Source organism: Strongylocentrotus purpuratus, unplaced genomic scaffold, assembly GCF_000002235.5.
Source record: "Strongylocentrotus purpuratus isolate Spur 01 unplaced genomic scaffold, Spur_5.0 spur5_scaffold_15, whole genome shotgun sequence".
Classification (NCBI taxonomy): Eukaryota; Metazoa; Echinodermata; class Echinoidea; order Camarodonta; family Strongylocentrotidae; genus Strongylocentrotus; species Strongylocentrotus purpuratus.
In genome coordinates, this window is record NW_022145600.1 from 35,682,425 (window position 1) to 35,702,874 (window position 20,450).

Here is a 20,450-nt window from a genome sequence, read left to right on the forward strand (position 1 = left end):
ATGAGCTGAAGTAGTTATTCTCCCTCAACCAAATGAAAAAAGAAAGAATTGTATGCTAAGTATGTTCAAATGTAGGCCAGTATGTATCATTTTATAGAGTGTAATCTACCTCAATTTGGTACAATTATTTGAAGCACTGCTGCATCGCACAACTTACACTAAGATCCAGAAGAAGATTACATTATGTTGCGGTTCAAACGGTACTGAGAATTCCTTGTTCATATTTAATTAATATATGCATGTACAGATCTTTAATTGCTATATTACTTCAAAATACCCAACATGTTATCGTATTTTCTTATGCTGCATACTTTTAAGGATCTTTTTACCATATGTTGTATTACTAACATGCAAAGTTGTAAATGCTGTACAGTAACAAAACATTAATATCTGGTACATAATCGTTACCTCAATACCCTTATAAGTTGAGAATATATTCAATCAAACTATATATATGCATATTAAAATATCATAACAAGGAAGATCGCTTTTGTATTTTCTCTTTATTTCATATAAACATTTTTTTATCATTTATTATTTTCTATAATTGTATTTCTCCCTCCCCCTCGTCCATGTTTGTCTCCCCCCGCCCCCTCCTCTCTTTCTCTCTCTCTCCCTCTCACTATTATTTCCCCTGCTTTCTTTCTCATTCCTTTTCTCTTTCTACCATTCCTATTCTCCTTCCATGTCTTTCACCCTTCATATATGTGTGTGTACCATTTTCTTTCATTCGCACTCCCTTTTTATAGGTCTAACTCTATTTCTCCTTTGCCACTTTCTAACAATCTCCTCTCTCTTTCTGCAAAAAAAGGGAAGATGTGAAACATAAAAAACATGGAACAAAAACAGCTTTAGAAACATTCATTTACACTTAGTAAGTATACAAAAGGAAATAAGACTCAAATTGCTTCAATCAGCACTCTAGTTTTTTATTGATCATTTTCTTGGGTACAATAATGAGGGACAGAGATCAATAAATAATTGGTTCGAAAAAGGAAAAAGAAAAAAAGAAAACTTGACTGCCACTTCTATTTCATATTTGCCCATTGCAAATAATCATAAGACATTGACCAAAGGGTGATAATGCCTTGTTTGAGAACAATTTCAGTCAGAATAATGCCCAACATCAATGATTAATCAAAACAGAAAAATGAAATGTATGCCAGTTCAAGAGCAGCAACTAATATATTTATTCAATCCAATATGTTACTTGGTAACTTTATCATATTACCACAAAGAACACAAAGTAATAGTCTTTTAATAGATGAATTTATATCTGAATTTGACAAGCCAAGGATTATGTCGAATCATTCCAGTTCCCTACATTTATCAATGATACTTCTATATAAAACAATCAAAATGTATATTTTTCATATTCACATGGACAGATATTGCCTATATATCGCTTTTATCGTGATATGAATAAGAATAATTTGCATTCAAGTGATTCTCTCACAGTAATAAAATTTTATTATATTAATCTCTTTTAAAGAATATTACTGCAAACAATTGGGAGAACTTGAATGGTAGGCAAGAGTACACATTGAATGTAATACATGTACTGAATGCAATTTTGCCAATCAACAATAATCTGCATTCAAATGATTTCTCTCACGGTGATAAACAAAACTTTGATTGCATTTATCTCTTTTAAAGACAAGTACCGCAAGACAGTTGGGAGGACTGTAAGGGTAGGCAAGGGTACACACTGAATGTAATACTGAATACAATTTTCGTCAATTAACAATAGCAATAACAACAATTATATTATTCTGAATTTATACAGAGCCTAATACATCTTATATAGATGTCTCTAAGCACTTTTTATTAACAGTTGCTTTAATCACACACAAAAGACAATGAATCAACAGACAGGTATGTCAACAATGAATGAACCAGAATATTTTTCTTGAATACTTGAGCCTTTGTCTCTAAAAATACTGTATGATCCTCATATTTCTGAGTCAATGTAATGCATGTACTTTATATGTACGTTTAAAGATAAAATCATGTTGGATTACATCACATTCAAATCTCATTTGGAAGTTGATTATTTTTTTCACAATCAACATGTGTTCAATGACACACTACACAAAATAGAAGAACAAGTACCCGTGATTTTAAAAAATTGATCCACTCATTATGGCAAATGACTGGTCAGTAAAAATACAATGCATTGTTGATGTCCAAATATTGACTTTAGCATCAACTTAATTTGAACTCAATTTTTTCAGTCATATAAAATATGAGTTTCGACATTTTGGAAACGTGAAATCTTAAAAGTGGATAAAAAAATCAACGTCTTTTTTGTACAGGGTGAACAAAGGATAAAATTACAGAGAAATAATACAAGTTCACATGAATAAATTAATGAGGCGGTCATCGGGTATAAAATAGTTTACAATGGCTTGACCTAATGAACATAATTACAGCACACATCAAAATTGTTAGTGAAAATATCTGAGAGTAATTCAGGATTGGCATGAATAAGATTTAGAGTGTTGACAGGAATATTTCACTTCCTCAATTTACGATGGCATCTGATGCATACATGATAAATGTTTTTGAAATTGTCTGAGATTTGTTTTCCTTGGATTGAAAAGAAATAAGGCAAACACTGACAGAACATGTAGGGTCGGTACGACAGGGTGGTCAGGGTGGACAGGATTAATTCACTTTTTCAAAGTATGTCTTTGAACCCTCTGGATCTGGCTTGATCTGAATTAAGAAGAAAAAAAAATAAGAACAAGAGAATATCATAAAATCTGCTAAATTGGAAAACAATAGGTACAGATGAACAAATGAATGGGAGGGAGAGAGAGAGAGAGAGAGAGAGATAGAGAACAAGCGAGCGAGGAAGGGATGGGGGCAGACAGAGAAGGGGAGAGAAAGAAAGTGTATCAATAGATCATCAGATCTAATATAGCTTTTGGCCATTGAACTTCTTTACAACATCACAGTAACCAGCAAAACATATAATCTTAATGAGCTCACATTACTAAGTGTTTAAACAAGGAAGGTACAACATCCTGGTACAACAGACTAAAATGATTGTCAATGATATCCTCGAAACCCAAACTTTAGATAAAAAATATCCTGTTTATGAGAGCTTTAATCCTTTAATCATCCCTTCAAAGTCTAGTCAACTCCTACTCTTTTCACACTTGTTTTGCTTAACCCCCCATACTTTGCTAAGCCCTGTACTATCCTTAACCCTGGACTAAGTTTTTTTGTTTTTCTCACTGCAATTCCTTAGCCCCGTACTAGCCATAGCGTGAATATTCATTAATTCGCTCCACTGCGTAGTCCTGGACTATTTTTCGTTTCTGTTCTCATTCACTTGCTTGGCACCGCAATTGCAGAGTTAGCCGGAGTTAGCACCACAATTGCGGGGTTAGCCCTGCAAAATATTTTTTTGCAGGGCCAGCTAACCCCGTACTATAGGTGGGGCTAGCCCACTTTGGTAAATACGAGCCTGAACAGAAAGTGGAATAGGCTTAACCCCGGACTATAGGTGGGGATAAGACCCCCATTTAACCCCACCTATAGTACAGGGTTAAGCAAATTTTTGCCAGTGTGATAAGAAAGTGGAATAAGCTTAACCCTGGACTAAAGGTGGGGCTAACCCCCCCCCCCCCCCCCCCCCATTTAACCCCACCTATAGTACGGGGTTAAGCAAAATATTGCCAGTGTGAAAACAGTATAACTGGATTGCTTTCATGCATTCTTCCTCTTCCCCCTACAGACACACCTCGTTTCACACCTGAAATCAATTCAAGTCAATCACAATTTGATATCAATAGCAACTCTGTACTAAGGGTTGGATTTTATACATTTGCAATCGAAGGCACATGTTGGATCAATCACAAATCTAAATCAATTGTTATACTCTATAAGACAAGAGTGCTCTGGTGTATAGATCTACCAACCCTGTCATAGAAATAATCATTAAATATACTTCCTCTGTAAAACTTGTCAGTTTATACACTCAAAATGTCGGTTCCTAATGTTATTCATATAGCAGCCTAGACAGCGCACTAACAAGCACATAGATGAGTGTATGCACAAGAAAGTTGACTCAGTTAACCTTTCTTCGATGCAATTTCTGTGTCTTGTATAGTTATTATGGATGATGTATGTTTTTTAACAACATGCAATTTTGATTTGTCATTGTCCCCTTTGAGTAATTCAGGTGGTTTAAAGGTAAAGACCAGTTTTGGAAACGCCCTCCTCTCAAAAAATGAAATGGAAGCTCTTATTATCAATCATGTGAAAGAATATGTTTTTGCTAAATATGTGATGATACAAATTTTGCCTAGAAACCACCTACTAATTGATATATTTGGTAAATCATCATATCTATCCGGTCCGGCTAGATACCGCGCACGTGTCACGTATACATCTTTCTGTGTACAGTGCTTGTAACTTTACCAAGACTGGGCCAAATTTCTTATCATTTTGATGATTCCAGAACCTTGCAGTACACACCAATACTTATATGCTAGATGATCAACCTTTTCTGATCGATTCCACAACGTTTCTTTCACAATGCAATCGCATGACCATAACTGGTCTTTACCTTTAAACCCTTTCTTTTCTCTCTACGGGAGATGTGAAGGCCTAGCAGCACCTTAAAATTTTGAGCAGCATGCCATTTGTCAATCAAAACAAATCAATCTCATGGCATGGTTTTGGGGAGCCTTAGATACCAAACATGGGTGAGAATTGAGAAACACCACCTGAAAGTACTACGCACCCTTGGCATGTATCCAGAAGCAACTTTCACTGTAATGCACCTTACATCCTTACACAAGTAGCACAATTGTATTATAAACTACATGTACGTCAAGGAACCCTTCCCACCTAGTTACTATTACATGAAAACAAACATTACCTCAAGGTCCCCACCTCTTATTTGATTTTCTCTTCCAATCAAGTCATTTCCACTTCTGGAGAAATACACAAGACTTGGGATTGTTTGGACAAATGTTTGTGACAATGTGGCAAATCATCACATATTGTGTTGCCCTGGCAACTTAATGAGACTGCCCCATTCAGATTAGTTGCTGATGCAGTGTGAAATAAAGCACATGTAAACTGTTTTCTTTAGTGCAACTGTAACATTACAGTTCAACTTCATACACTTTGTAGATGGACCAGATTATTAGTTCATATTTCTGGCAAAAAATATATGTAGTACTCATTATCAAATAATGCAATTTAGTCAACTGGTAAACAGTAATCAAATCTCAAACAATAATATCAATACAAATTATTACCCTTCCCAAAATCCAATAATACACCCTGTACCTTTGTTATATTTCAGACATAATTTCAACTAGAACAACTATCGGTAGAAAAGTGGTCTCGTAACCCGGTGACCCGGGTTCGAATTTTCTAAACCAAGGTAATGCGCCAGTGCCCTTCATTACCAAATCCCTCGGAGAGGACCTAAAGCCGTCGGCCGTCTGGTTGCTTACTTACAAGCATTTATGCTTTCTTAGCAGTCAGGTAAAATAACCACCACCATTCACATTCTCAAAAGCTCCATATGAATACTTCATCTTTCATGATAGCAAGGAGATTCTGTACATACTGTACATGCCTGATTTGAGCTAGAAGGGGGTGTATACATCTCTAATATAATGGTACTACGGGTCAACACCCTTCTGGCTCTCAACAGGCATTTCATCATGAGAGTTTAAAGGTAAAGACCAGTATTGGAAACACCCCAATTTAAAAAAATGAAATGGAAGCTCTTATTACCAATCATGTGAAAGAATATGTTTTGACTAATACATGATGATACAAATTTTGCAGGGAAACCGCCTACTAATTGATATATTTGGTAAATTAGTTTATCTCTTGGACTGTGAGAAAGAAACGTATGTGTCGCGCACGTGTGCGTAGGCCCATATACATCTTTCTGTGTACAGTGCTTGTAACTTTACAAAGACTGGGCCAAACTTCTTATCATTTTGATGATTCCAGAACCTTGCAGTACACACCAATACTTATATGCTAGATGATCAACCTTTTCTGATCGATTCCATGTTTCTTTCACAATGCAATCGCATGACCATAACTGGTCTTTATCTTTAATGTTCACCATAGGAAGTACTAAGACTCTAGAAACAATGGTATGATTATATGATAACAGGATTCAACTCTGGAGAAATAAGATGACATTAAGGAGTTTAAAGAGAAGACTAAGATCTGAGAATGATGAACAATAATGGATAAGATTTGTATTTTGTTTGATGTCAGTCCTGAAGAATATCGTAGTAAAAAAGTCCCTTGAGAATGATTGCTTTACAGATATGACGAGAGAGAGCCCAAACTTAACCCACCACATATTAGTGTAGTCCCATACATCCATATTTGTGTGCAGCTCTCCAAAATCTTACAATATTCATTAACTCTCATGTACTACATAAACATATTCATCATTTATAAATTTCTTCTAAAGAATTTCTTTCATAATGAAATCCACAAGTATGACCAGTAATAAACTTTATCTTTAGTAGAGCATTATATACATGTTGACATCTCTTTGTTTTCATAACACTAACAGAGGATGGATAGTATGTATCAACTCTAAACAACCGGTTCTCTTTACTCTGGCCCAAGGTTGGTCCAGGCTTCCTTTGACAGGAAGTAGGCACTACAGGATACCATGATATCCATCACGTGCATAAACTACGTGACTTGTATTCTAAGAACCAAGAAATTAAAATGTACAAATCACATGAAAAATAATATGTATCCTATATCACTATAGCTGTTATGAATAAAACCTCACAAATCATAACCCGGCATTCTATGAGTTATTGCTTCAGGAGAGAATGAAAGAATAAAGAATAGAAATAAAAAAATAAAATCCTGCGCAGGGAATCCAATTTCCGACTAGTGGGCAATAATGCAATGCCAGTGTGTTCAGATACATCAACTAGTCTACTTATCAGTTGCTTTTAAGTTGACTGCGAGAGTAGTTAACATTGCATTTATAACTCATGACAGAAGTACTACTGAAACTACATAGCAACATTTGGATCAAGTATCAAGTCTATATCAAATAAACAGGCTGGTATCATATTTTAAAGAAATGAAGACTGAAACACTATCTTAACTCTGAAAGAAATTATTCTATAAAACGGTTGAAATATCCTTATTGTATATGCACCGGATAGTGCAAGTAAGAATTATATAGTCTTACAATGTATACTGTACTTGGTATGTGTGATGTAAAAGCCAACAATAACATAGCCTATAATCTAGGCGGAGTGCCGAGCTTTTTTCTTTGCTGCTAGACTAACCCTAAGCAGAACGTCTGATACGGCGAGACTACGAACCGTGAGTCGCGAAGCGGCTCACCGCCTATAATCACTGGTCTAGCTTTAGTCGTTGTTTTTTTATTATCGACCATGAATCCGTGGCAGTTTTTCGTACGAAAAAACCTCATGAATACGAAATGAACTCAACCAATCAGAAACACGTATGGAGAAGAGTCTATGCATATGCATATTATAAATCACGTGACATTACGTCATTTTCTTCATCCAAGATGGCGGGTAGTTCATGCGACGACGATCTTCTGCGAGAAAGTTTATCATATGCGGCCAACAAACTAGGCATTCCTAATGGAAAATTCAGAGAACTGCAGGAATCCGGTATTCGTAGCGTTATTGAAGCCGGCAGGGATATTTTTGTTGCATTACCTACTGGTTTTGGAAAGAGTGCAATATACCAAGCAATCCCCTTGTGCTGTGATTTTCTACGCGACCACGGATTCTATGATCATGGTTTCTTATATCTGATTGGTCGAACGTAACATAGGTGTACCTTATTTGGTAGGGCTGTTGAATGATTCATAGATCCGCCATTTTGAATATATATGAATATTGATTAGCTAGACCAGTGATTATAGGCGGTGAGCCGCTTCGCGGCTCACGGTTCGTAGTCTCGCCGTATCAGACGTTCTGCTTAAGGTTAGTCTAGCAGCAAAGAAAAAAGCTCGGCACTCCGCCTAGATTATAGGCTAACAATAACACAGATTCTTCCAGGTGGTCCAATGTTAAACTGATTTTCTTATTTAAAAAACAGTTAAGGGGCTGTGCCAAGAGAATGTCACTACCACATTGTTAACTGTCTGGGTGGGTTGTCAAAACTTGGCAAATGGCCAAAATGTAATCAGTAATTCACAAAGCCAGAATGTTTGATGCAAAGCAACCAATCACACATGAGCTTGTCCACTCTACACAAGACTCAACCCCTCCCACAGGGCTCAGGGTCAAGGTCATGTGGTAAGAAAGAGAGACTTGGGAAATGACAATAGAAAAGGAGAGCCAGACAAGCAGACAGAGAGACAAAGGAAGTAAATTGATCTTACAGAGATGTTGTGATAGAGAAAGGGACAGAGACAGAGAGAGAAAACCGTAGACAGAGAGACACACATGGAGAGAGACAGAGAGAGATGGAGTACAAAAAGTTGAGATAGAAAGAGAGATGGAGTAGAAAAAGTTGGAGATAGAGAGAGAGATAGAGTAGAAAAAGTTGAGATAGAAAGAGAGAGAGGGGGGGGGGGGAGAGAGTAGAGACCATTGGAGATAGATAGAGGAGAGAGAGAGAGAGAGAGAGATAGAGATAGAGTAGAAAAAGTTGAGATAGAAAGAGAGAGAGTTGGGGGGGGGGGGGAGAGAGAGTAGAGACCATTGGAGATAGATAGAGGAGAGAGAGAGAGAGAGAGAGAGATAGAGATAGAGTAGAAAAAGTTGAGATAGAAAGAGAGAGAGGGGGGGGGGGAGAGAGTAGAGACCATTGGAGATAGATAGAGGAGAGAGAGAGAGAGAGAGAGAGATAGAGATAGAGTAGAAAAAGTTGAGATAGAAAGAGAGAGAGTGGGGGGGGGGGGGAGAGAGAGTAGAGACCATTGGAGATAGAGAGAGGAGAGAGAGAGAGAGAGAGAGAGAGAGATAGAGTAGAAAAAGTTGAGATAGAAAGAGAGAGAGTGGGGGGGGGGGGAGAGAGAGTAGAGACCATTGGAGGTAGATAGAGGGAGAGAGAGAGAGAGAGAGAGAGATGGAGTAGAGACAGTTGGAGATAGAGATAGCTAGAGAAGGAAAGAGAAAGAGGGAGAGAGAGAGAGAGAGGAGAGAGAGAGAGACAGAGACAGAGACAGAGATGGAGTAATAACAGTTGGAGATAGAAAGGGAGATAGAAAGAGAGATAGAGAGAGAGATAGAAAGAAAGAGAAAAAGAGAGAGAGAGATAAGGAAGCTGAGAGTAAGAGAGAACCAGAGACAGAGAGATGGAGTAGGAACATAGAAAATAGAATAAGAGACAGAGAAAGAGAGGGAAAGAGAGAGAAAGAGAAGAGTAGCAGATCTGCTATCCTTCTCTCTCCATCTATCTATCATTGAAAGAAAGGAATGGAATAGAGAATGAGATGGAACGAAAGAAAGAAAAAGGATGTAGACATACGAGAAAAGGAATCATTGAAGAAGTAGGACACTCTTAGCCAATCAATCAATGTATTTATAGCCTAGCTTATTCACTCCAATTCTGAATGAAGCAAATATTCATCATGTTCAACCCTGATTCTCCATCAACCCCAAAGCTCTTCGATGTCTCCTAACCACCTCCATCAATCAATGCACTTTATCTAAAACCCTTTAAAAACTCTAATTCTGTCTTTTCTATCAGAATATCAAATATAAATCAAAACCAAAAATAGCCAAATTAAAAAGCAGTTAATGCAAAATATTTTAACACCATTTAAAAGCAATGATTTGAATTATTAACTGAAACTGTTACTCTACAAGTTATCTCAGTAGTATAGGGCGTTTTGTTCATGTGGTTGCAGAAGATTTTGATTTCATAGAATTCTTCTGATGGTATTCTTACATCACAGTTGGAGATCAATGTGGTTTTATAAAGTAAACTTTATAAGTTTTGGCCATTAGAGGGAGGTAGACAGTTTGGGTAAAAAGACCACAGGGAGTGTAGTCATGAAAGCTCTTTTAAAAGCACTTGTACAAAAAAAAAAATCATTCAACCACTGACGGACAATCGCCAATATACTAAAAACACAGTATGTTTGTGAAGTAACAGGCTAATCATAATAAGTAAATGGTTTAAGCATTTTGTCTTTACTCCTATAGTGCAAAAACACAAAGGTTCAGTCAGTGTACAGATGTATTTTTAATCATTTCCAACATCTAGAAAATATATGGGTGAATGTTAGTTAATTATCAAGTCAAATCTAAGATATTGCCAAAGAGGGCTTATACATCAATGAAGATTGGTACTTACGGTCTCAGAGTCTGGTGTCCAGCCGGCAGGACAAACCTCTCCGTGCTCAGCAACAAACTGGAAGGCCTTGACCAATCGAAGAGTCTCGTCCACTGAACGTCCAACAGGAAGGTCATTGATGCTCATGTGACGTACCACACCCTCTGGGTCTATCAGGAATAACCCTCTGTGATGGGAGAGAAAGAGAGTCAGATAAACACAGAGAAAGTGAAATGCAAGAGTCACAACAGGAAGACAGACAGATAAATTACAGTGACACTGTAAGAGAGAGAGAGAGAGAGAGAGAGAGAGGAAGGGGTGTATAATCTGTATATGTTTATCCTACCCTACCGGTAATCAAATTTACCCCTGTTCAAACACTATACCGAACAACCCTTACAGGGCAATCCAACTCTCTTAATAAGTTCATTTAATGAAAGCAACAAAAAAAGGATATAAACAGAAAGAGTAAAATTTGCTTAAAGTCAATCATAAGAAAATTATGAATATTTCAAATATGAGATGACTACAGCTATTTGAATCTCAGATTTGCAATTTTGTCAGTGGATTGTGACTTAGTGACAGATACATGTAACTCTACCGTTTGTCGTGTACAAAGAATATCACTTATTTCTCTTTTTCTCTAAGTTGGGACATTACTCAAAACATATTACGGAGAGTATATTATTATAGGTCCTGTAATAAAGAAAAGAAAATATATTTTTGGAAGAAAAAAAAAAATTTGGTTTTCTCTTTGAGACTGTCATGATCATCAACCTTAAATTCTGTAAAACCTTTCCAAGAGCAAGTCCTATGAGCAATCACTTGAACAAAGCATTACCAGCATTACGATGACATAACAGACAGACATAATGGCTAATTGATGTGAGGGCGCTGTTTAGCTGCTGCCTGTCTTTTTTGAACGCTCTGATATGTTTGGACTTATTTTCATTTTTCTTTCAAATACATCGATTTTCATCTGAAACGTTCTGTGTCATCTTTTTTATCTGCTTTCATCGATTCATGTGAGTAACTTTGATTCTGCTTGAAGACCAACTTTCCTAGTTTTAACTGTTTGATTTTTGTGAGTGAACATGTACAAACGTCGGATTCAACGCTCTCCTGCCCCGTGTAGTAGAGATACGTGTACGTTTGGTGACATCCAGTCACGCCATACTTTTCCGTGTGTATGCAAATTAGCGATTCTTCTTGTTCTCGCTACACTGATTTTCCTTGTATTGACTGGCGCTATGTCATGTGACAAAGCTGTTACTGGAACAACCCTGCATAAATTACAATATAGTAAATCCGAACTAATACAGTTGCGTAAAGAAAGTGTTCATGTCTCCAACGAAGTGCATCTGAATGTTTGTAATCTGGGTATACAACGTCGACGCGGACGTCGTGCTGGCAGAAAGATACGACGTCGCATTCAAGTTGTTAATCAATCTCATGAACTTAGTAAACGATTTGCCAATTCTTCGCTTCAATCTAGTACTTTGCAAGTTATTAATACCCATGGCAATGGCCAAAGAGGTTTTCTCCCATCGATCTTACTTGTTAATGCGCGGTCACTTTCAAACAAGTTTGATGATTTTGAAGCAACAATCTCCACGCAACACAAGTCTATACATGTCATAGCCGTGACAGAAACTTGGTTTACAGCCGATAAACCTGCTTCGTGTTACAATTTACATCGTGACCGTATTGCACAAAGAGGTGGAGGGGTGGCCCTCTACATTCGCGATGACATCAATTCTAGGGTAGTATTTGAGGAGCATGTACCAGCTCATCTGGAAGTTTTGTGGGTTAAACTGACTTCGTCAGCCAATGTTCGTTTGAAATCAACCTTATATGTCGGTGTAGTTTATGCACCCCCTCGTTCACCTTACCAAAATGACATCATCGATCACATCATACGGATTAAGGATGTTATTAATTCTACTGACAATGCTGCTATCCTTGTCCTGGGTGACTTCAACGATCTCCGCACAGAAATCATCGAGCAACACACACTTATGACACAACTAGTTAATCAACCTACTCGGGATAATGCAATCTTGGATAAAATCCTTACTAGTATTCCAGAACATTTCTGCGAACCCATTGTTAGCGCCCCAATCTCCAGTGGTGACCATCGAGTTGTTATTGTTCATCCACATGAATTGATTCAGTCCGATAGGTCACCAGATGTCAAGTTTAGACCTTTTCGCGATTCCTCGGTGCGCTCTTTTGGTCAATGGATTACTGTCCACCAGTGGGAAGAATTGTGTAATTTGGACGATCCAGATAATGAAGTCAACGTTTTACTCGACACCCTTATGAGTAAGTACAGACAATGCTTCCCAGAAATTACTGTTAAGCGTAAGAATAGGGACAAACCCTGGCTCAATAATATAATTAGACAATCCATCATAAAACGAGATGCTGCTTACAAACAAGGAAGCATGGATACCTATCGAAAACTTCGAAATAAGGTTCAACGAAACATCAAATATGCGAAGTCGAGTTACTACAGAAATAAGATTGAATGTCTGAAACACTCCGAACCTGGAAAGTGGCATCGCCAGATACGTTCTCTCGTTGGTTTCACCAAACAACCTTTGAAATTTTAAAGTGAAAAATCTCCTCAACAATTAGCTGATGATTTGAATTCATATTTCACTGGTATATGTACGCAGTTACCTCCTTTGAATTTGTCAACTTTACCTGCGTACCTTCCGGCGCCATCATCACCCCCTGTGATCCGGGATAATGAAGTGTATGCTCGTCTCAAGCGTCTCAATGCTTCGAAGGCCGCTCATCCGCATGATATTCCCGTCCGTTTAGTTAAAGAGTTTGCCTTAGAACTTTCCGCGCCCCTTACCAAGATCTTCAACCATTGTCTACGCTCCGGATGCTTTCCCCGAAAATGGAAGAATGCCTCAGTATGTGCAATCCCGAAGGTTCCTCGAGCATCTGAATTTTCTCAACTCCGCCCGATATCCATCACTTCTGTTTTTGCTAGAGTCTTTGAGAGTTTTTTGGCGGACTGGATAATGTCAGATTTGAAATCCCACATAGATCCTTCTCAATTCGGAAATATTAAAGGTAGCTCTGTTAACATTATTTGATAAGTATGTTAGACGTCATCCAAAGTAATCTTGACAAACAGGGATGTCATGTAAACCTTTGCACAGTAGACTTCATGAAGGCTTTTGATCTAGTTAATCACAGAATTGCAATTGAAAAGCTTATTGGAATAGGTGTAGACGCCTCTATCCTACCAACTGTGTGCAGCTTTCTCAGCGATCGCTCTCAAACAGTGAGGTACCAGAGTAAAACCTCAACATCGTTGAACCTCACTTGCGGCGTCCCCCAAGGGACCAAATTGGGTCCGATCATTTTCCTCGTTATGGTGAACGATGCGGCCCTTACTACTGAGGATAGGTGGAAGTATGTGGATGACCTCAGTATGTTGGAAGTTGTTCATAAATCACAAGAAAGTTCCCTACAAACCCACATCGATGCGCTGAGTGAATGGTGCAATGTGAATGATATGAAGCCCAAACCAGAGAAATGCAAAGTCATGCGATTTAGTTTCTTGAGAAATCCTCCACCGAAAGTACCGTTTACCATCAACGGAAGTCGCTTAGAATGGGTCGACTCACAAGTTCTTCTTGGAATCGTGATACAAGCGAATCTTAAATGGGATCGTCAAGTCCAGACCATGGTCTCTCGTGCTGCACGTAGATTGTACATCCTAAGCGTCTTGAAAAAGAATGGTGCTAATGTAGAGGATTTATTGATCATCTATAAGTCCTATATTCGTCCATTGTTGGAGTTTGGATCACCTGTCTGGGGATCAAGTCTCACCAAGGCTCAGGTTGATGAACTTGAGCGGGTTCAAAAACGTGTCCTCCGCTGCATAGCTTTCCCCAATGTTCTCTCGTATAGTAAGCAACTCATCCTGTATGGACTCACTTCCTTGGAACTAAGAAGGAATGAGCTTCTCCTTCGTTTTGGTGAAGGTTTGCTCCAGTCTGATCGTTATCGTAACTTTTTGCCCCCTACCAGACAATCACAGTCCCGTACGCGATTACAACTTCGGAACTCTCAAAGTCTTGACATTCCATTTTGTAGAACGCAGAGATATAGGCTATCAACTATCCCTTCTCTGTCAGTCCTTTTGAATTCCTCATTGTAATGCAGTATATCAACTTATTTATTTATCTATTTATCTTTCTCACTGTTCATAGCTGTGTTACTTTTGTGAGATTTCACGTAATATGCAATGATCTTCAATGATCATCTATAATACAGTTCATTTTAATATGCAAACCTATTTATCATGGATATTCCCTGTTCTTTGATCTTATTCTACACTATCTTCACTACCTTTATTCTTGTCTTCCCTCTCCTCCTCTCTTCTTCTATTCGTATCTGTTTCCTCTCTATTGTTTATAAGATGCATGATTTTTCTTTTCCTTGAATGCCATTAGTTTTGAATTCGTCATTGTAATGCAGCTATATCAACTATTTATTTATCTACTTATCTCTCTCACTGTTTATAGCTGTGGTACTTTGTTGAGATTACACGTAAAAATGCAATGATCTTCAATGATTATCTATAATGCAGTTCACTTTAATTTGCAAATTTATTATCATGGATATTCCCTGTTCTTTGATCTTATTTTTCACTTTTCTATACTCCCTTTTTTCTTGTCTTCCCTCTTCCCCTCTCTTCTTCTTCTTCTATTCGTATCTGTTTCCTCTCTATCGTTTATAAGATGCATGATTTCTCTATTCCTTGAAATGTCAGTAGGGTCATCACAATTTTCTTTTTCCTTTTTTTTGTCTTTCTTTCTTTCTTCTTTCTTCCCCCTTATAAGCAAATAGTTTTACTGTGTATCACTATCCGTTTACATGCAAGTGTATTGCCTTATTGTGTATTCTCAATTCTTTACTTGTATAATTATGCTCTTTAATACGTTGTTGACATATTGCACCTTTCCTCTAATAACTTTGATTTTTATTGTTCTTCAATGTAATATACCCATATTACTTTACCTCGTGCAATATCTTTTTGATAATATTATCCTTGTACTTTTAGGTTGTTACATTTCGTGCTTTATCATGTTACTCATGCTTTGTGTGAAACCCCTTCTCCTTCCTCTTCTCTTAGATCCTCATCTTTTTCTTTTTTCTTTCTCTTTTCTTAACCACTTTCCTCAGCTATTATCACCTTCTCCCTCTTTCTTTCTTTCTTCACACAATACATTTCTAGTTCCGTTTTTCTCTTTCTCTTTCTCTCTCTCTCTCTCTCCCTTGTTTTTTTGATGACACAGAAGGTTTTTTAAGGTTTTTAATGTTTTTAATATTTGTATTATATTTGAATTTTATCGTAATACTTGTAATATATCTCGAGTTTGATGTAATATTCGTAATATATTTAGATTTTGATTTGACCTTGACCTAAGCCTTCCGCACCATCTGGGAGATGTGTGATGGCTTCTGCTTCATGACGTCAAGCCAGATCTTCCTGTCTTGTGATGTTCTGGTCGCTTCTGTGAGGGATCCCAGACATCTAGTAGCACAATCGGCCTTTATACAATCTATCCATTTCTTGGCTGGTCTGCCCCGGGGTCTATCACCATGGATATCAGAAGTTAGGAGTATCTTTGGGTATCGTGACGGTCTCATCCTGTTAACGTGGCCAAAGAATCGTAGCCGTTTTTTTGGCTATTTTGTCCAGAATGGTTTCATCCAGTCCTAGAGTCTTCCGAATTGTTGTATTCCTTATTCTGTCTAGTCTGGTTACCCCCAAGATTTTTCGGAGGCAGATCATTTCGAAGGTAAGGAGCCTGTTCTCGTCTTCTTTTTTCAGTGTCCATGTTTCTGATCCATACATAAGGATGGATAGGATGAGTACCTTATATAGTTGAAGTTTTGTAACATCTCTAATGTCTTTGGCTGTCAATATGCTGTGAAGACTTTGAACAGCACCCAGGGCTTTTCCAATTCTGTTCTTTATGTCCTCTGTGCATTTTCCTGATTGAGTGATGGTACCTCCCAGGTAAACAAACTTTTCCACCTGTAGTAGTTTGGTTCCACCTATGCTGATGTTAATGTCTTGCTGCTGTTTACTGATGACCTGGACCTCTGTCTTGGCAATATTAATTTTGAGGCCAAAGTTTGAGCTCCACTGTTGTACACAATCTACAATGGACTGGAGATCTATTTCGTTGCATGCAAGAAGAACTATGTCGTCTGCGAAGCGGAGGTTGTTGATCAGATGGCCTTGGATGTTTATTCCAATAGGGGTGTCATAGGTGGCATGTAACATAACCATTTCTAGGATGATGTTGAATAGCTGTGGTGATAATACACAGCCCTGGCGTACACACAGCCCTGGCGTACACACAGATTTTGATTTAATGTTTGTAATATATTTAGATTTTGATGTAATATTTGATTCTCATTTTGCATAATTTATAGTCGTACGTTTAAGTCATTCATATTTTGTTCGTTTATTGTGTTGTATATTGACTTTGTAAATTGAATTATTTCAGCTTCCCAGCTGCATGTTCTTTTATTTCAATAAACCGAATCAAATCAAATCAAATTTAGAGGAAGGGACAATGGGCCCATGCTCTGACCTTCTTTTGAAATGAAAGTGGCACTCACTCTCCAAAATATGGCCCCATTTTCAATTGTTTTATTTATCATTTTTCTTTTGCTTCCTTGTCAGCAATATTTGGAATAAAAATGCACGGCAAAACATAACCTTCTTTTGTGATTGTCAGAATTTTTTTTGTAATGTGCCCCCCCCCCCCCCCCCCCTCAAATCAACCCCTGGACATACATACCTCAATGCAACACCGGCATCCTTCAGTAGAACCCCATAATCTTCAGCAATCTGTTTCTTCATATCAGACAGTAGAGGGATCTTCATTGGGCCGAGACCTCCTTGCTACGTTGGGAAGAGAGAAAATTTACAATGGAAATATTAGAAGAATAAGCACAATTCATCAGGAAATGTTTAACATCCCAGAGGATGAACTGAAGAATGTAGGTTTTAAAAAAGACCTCCACTCTCTTCACATTATATACTAGTACATTGTAGACAATTTAGGAAACATATCAATTCCACCTAATATCTATAAAGGAATAATATAAACATAAATAAAATAATTCAGAGATTTCTTCTATGACATGGACATTAACTTGATTGAATTTGGATGCTACTTTTTCATTCGGGCTTCAACATTCTGAGCACTAAGGTGTTGGTGGTTAAAAATGTAAGAACAAGTTTGCATGTTTCACATTCTTAAATCAGAAATATTTAATCCGACAAAATGAAAACAAATTTGTGGGCCACTTTGGTTATTTTTCTTTGAATGAGTAAATCCTTGCCTTTCTAGGTGTGTTGATCCAGGCCAAGTGTGAGAAATGTGAATCGATCGATGCTGCTACCACTTCGGTGTTAATGGCTCCAAATTCATCTGCTCGATCACTGAAGGCAATGATTTCAGTTGGACATACAAAAGTACTGAAGTTTGAAAAGAGAAAGAGAGAGAAAGAAATGTTAAAGACTTGTTATTAGCATACTGGCAACAAAATTCTCAACGAGAACAGCATTTGATGAAGCAAATATACTTGTAGCATGACAAAGTCAGAGTGTATTGTGGAAGGTTATAAACTGATGGTAGCCCATTTGAGCCTTTTCTTGATGTGATGGCGATGTGATGACTTGCCAGATTGGTCAATTGCTTACACTCCTATGCAAGCTGTTTTATCATGCCCTGAACAGACTTTCTTTTGATCTATCATTACAATGTCGAATGATAACATATCATTTGTTATTCCATGTTGTACATTTTAAAAAATATACATATCTTTCTTTTGTCTTTTGCGATATATCTATTGAAACTCCTGAACCAAGGCCTGCACTTGAATACATTCATTTGAAATGAATTTATTTTTGTCATACTTACAAATCTAAAGGGTAGAAGAAGAGAACCAGGTATTTGCCCTTGTAGTCTGAGAGTTTGATCTCTTTGAACTGACCGTCTATCACTGCTGTACCTTCAAAATCAGGGGCTGGCTCCTGAATAGCCACATTCAGCTGGCAACCTAACGAATGATGATGAAGAAGGAGAAGGAGGAGAAGAAGATGAAGTAGGAGAAAGAGAAGAGGAAGAAAATTATGAAAAAGATGATGAAGAAGGAGAAGCATGAGGAGAAGAAAGAGAAGAAATTAAAGAGGAGGAAGAGAAGGGAGTAGGAGGATAAGGGAGGAGGAAAAAAGAGAAAGAGGAGAAGAAGAAAAGGATGAGGAAGTGGAAATGAAGGGATGAGAAGAGAAGAAGAAAAAAGGAGCAGAAGAAAGACAAAGATTGAGGAGGCAAAGGAGCAGGAGTGAACAATATGGAGTAGAAAGGAAAGGAAGAGGGGGAAATGTAGAGAAGGCGAAAAGGAGAAGTGAAGAAAATAAATAAAAAAAGAAACAGAAAAGAAAGGAGAGAAAGAAGAGAAAGAAGAAAAAGAAGGAAAAAGAACAATCATTAAGATTAAATCTTGATATGCCAGAAAGATTAGCTTTATTCAAAACTTAGTTTAACACATCGTGCAAATCATTTTTAAAGACATCAGATTTAAAGCGGTTTATAAAATTTTAAAAACTATTCTAGACCAGACATCGTTTTCTTAATCAAGTAATGGAAAATTCTATGAAATCTTTAGGAAGATAAATTTGAACCTTCTTTCCTTCTCTTTTATTGTTTTAACGTGACCACCCTCATCCGATCCGCCCTCTCCATGATCATGACCCCCCCCCCTCCTTTTTTTTTTTTTAATTTTGTCTCTCTCTATCTCTTTCTACTTATTTTTTCTTCTCTACTGTCTCTCTCTGGACTAGTATTGTTATTACATTTTTGGTATATGCCTGCTAGCTTCGACCATACGTCTTACTTGTGGATAATTGTCTTTGGTTGCAGGACCATGCCCGTGGTCCAAGTTCAGCAGCAGCAGCATAGGGCGGCAACAGTTGCGACGCCAGTGGTTTCGGCACAGTTGCACGACAGCATACCGTTGAAAAAGACCCAGAGCAAAATCGGGTAGCTCTGGCACCGGTTACCTATATAAATGAGAAAAAAGAATGGAACTTAGACTCATAAATATTTGTCAGCAATATATAGACTACTGCCATTTTTAAACATTGAATAATGTTAAATCGGCCTTACCCCGAGGCGACAAATTTGGTGAAAGAGTGACATCTTCGATTTTTTTTTCCTTGGTGTTTTCTAGTAAATTCGGCTTGATGTGATTATCGCCTAATACAAAATTCGCCCAACCATAATGTTCGGCTAATATATTATATATAGCGACGGGGTATCTCGACGGGGTGTCCGTATGACAATCAAGGCTCTATTTCGTTGATCTTAGATATTATACAAAAGCTTCTGTGATCATTGCATGGCCATGGGCTCGAAACTATAACAAAAAGTCAAACACATGAAAATGCGCTCATGACTTGAAACTATAAAAGTCATGAATCTGAGTCGTAGTAACGATGCAATGATCTAGCCTGAGCATGCAGACGTATATTAATTCAGCTTTGATTATTTTTCATATCAATGAATTAAAGTTCTGCTACGACCAAAGGTTGAGTTAAGCTCAGGCGCGTACGCAGGGGAGTCCCCCTTCAATTTTTGTTTATGTATGTGTTTTGGAGGAAACCCACCCCCACGATTTCTTTTTAAATAAAAGATAAATAATTTTTTTAAAAATTAAAAAAATTGTGCCCAAGGTTGACCAAATCAAGGTGACCTTACCCCTCCCTCCCAAACTAAACAAAATATCGGTCAAAAATGTGCTCTTACCCCCCCCCCCCCCCTTATTCAGCGGTGGGCTGATTCGTTGCAAAATTTTTGGCACCTTTAACTTTTAACTTTTTTTTTTCTTCGTTGGGGGGGGGGGGGTAAGGTCACCTTTTTTAGGTCAGCCATGGTCATAATTTTTTTTTTTTTTTTTTTTTTTTTATAATTAAAACAACAAAAAAACACAAAAAGGGGGGGTTTAACCCCCTAAACCCCCCCCCCCCTGTGTACGCGTCTGAGTCCCGGGGTCTCGGGGTCCCGGGGGGGGGGGGGGGTACTCAGATTATAGTCGGGCGGGGG

At 37.8% G+C, this 20,450-nt stretch overlaps 1 protein-coding gene across 1 annotated transcript; it reads right to left on the reverse strand.

Moving 5' to 3' along the window:
- Window positions 1-908: 908 nt before the first annotated feature.
- Window positions 909-19,600, reverse strand: LOC590165 (peroxiredoxin-1). The gene is made up of 7 exons (XM_011664757.2): window positions 19,515-19,600; window positions 19,243-19,408; window positions 18,267-18,405; window positions 17,686-17,821; window positions 17,139-17,242; window positions 10,312-10,477; window positions 909-2,718 (listed from the first exon to the last, which is right to left on the reverse strand). Exons 1-7 carry the CDS (start codon window positions 19,545-19,547, stop codon window positions 2,668-2,670), a joined length of 795 nt encoding a protein of 264 aa, XP_011663059.2. The 5' UTR covers window positions 19,548-19,600; the 3' UTR covers window positions 909-2,667.
- Window positions 19,601-20,450: the final 850 nt, after the last annotated feature.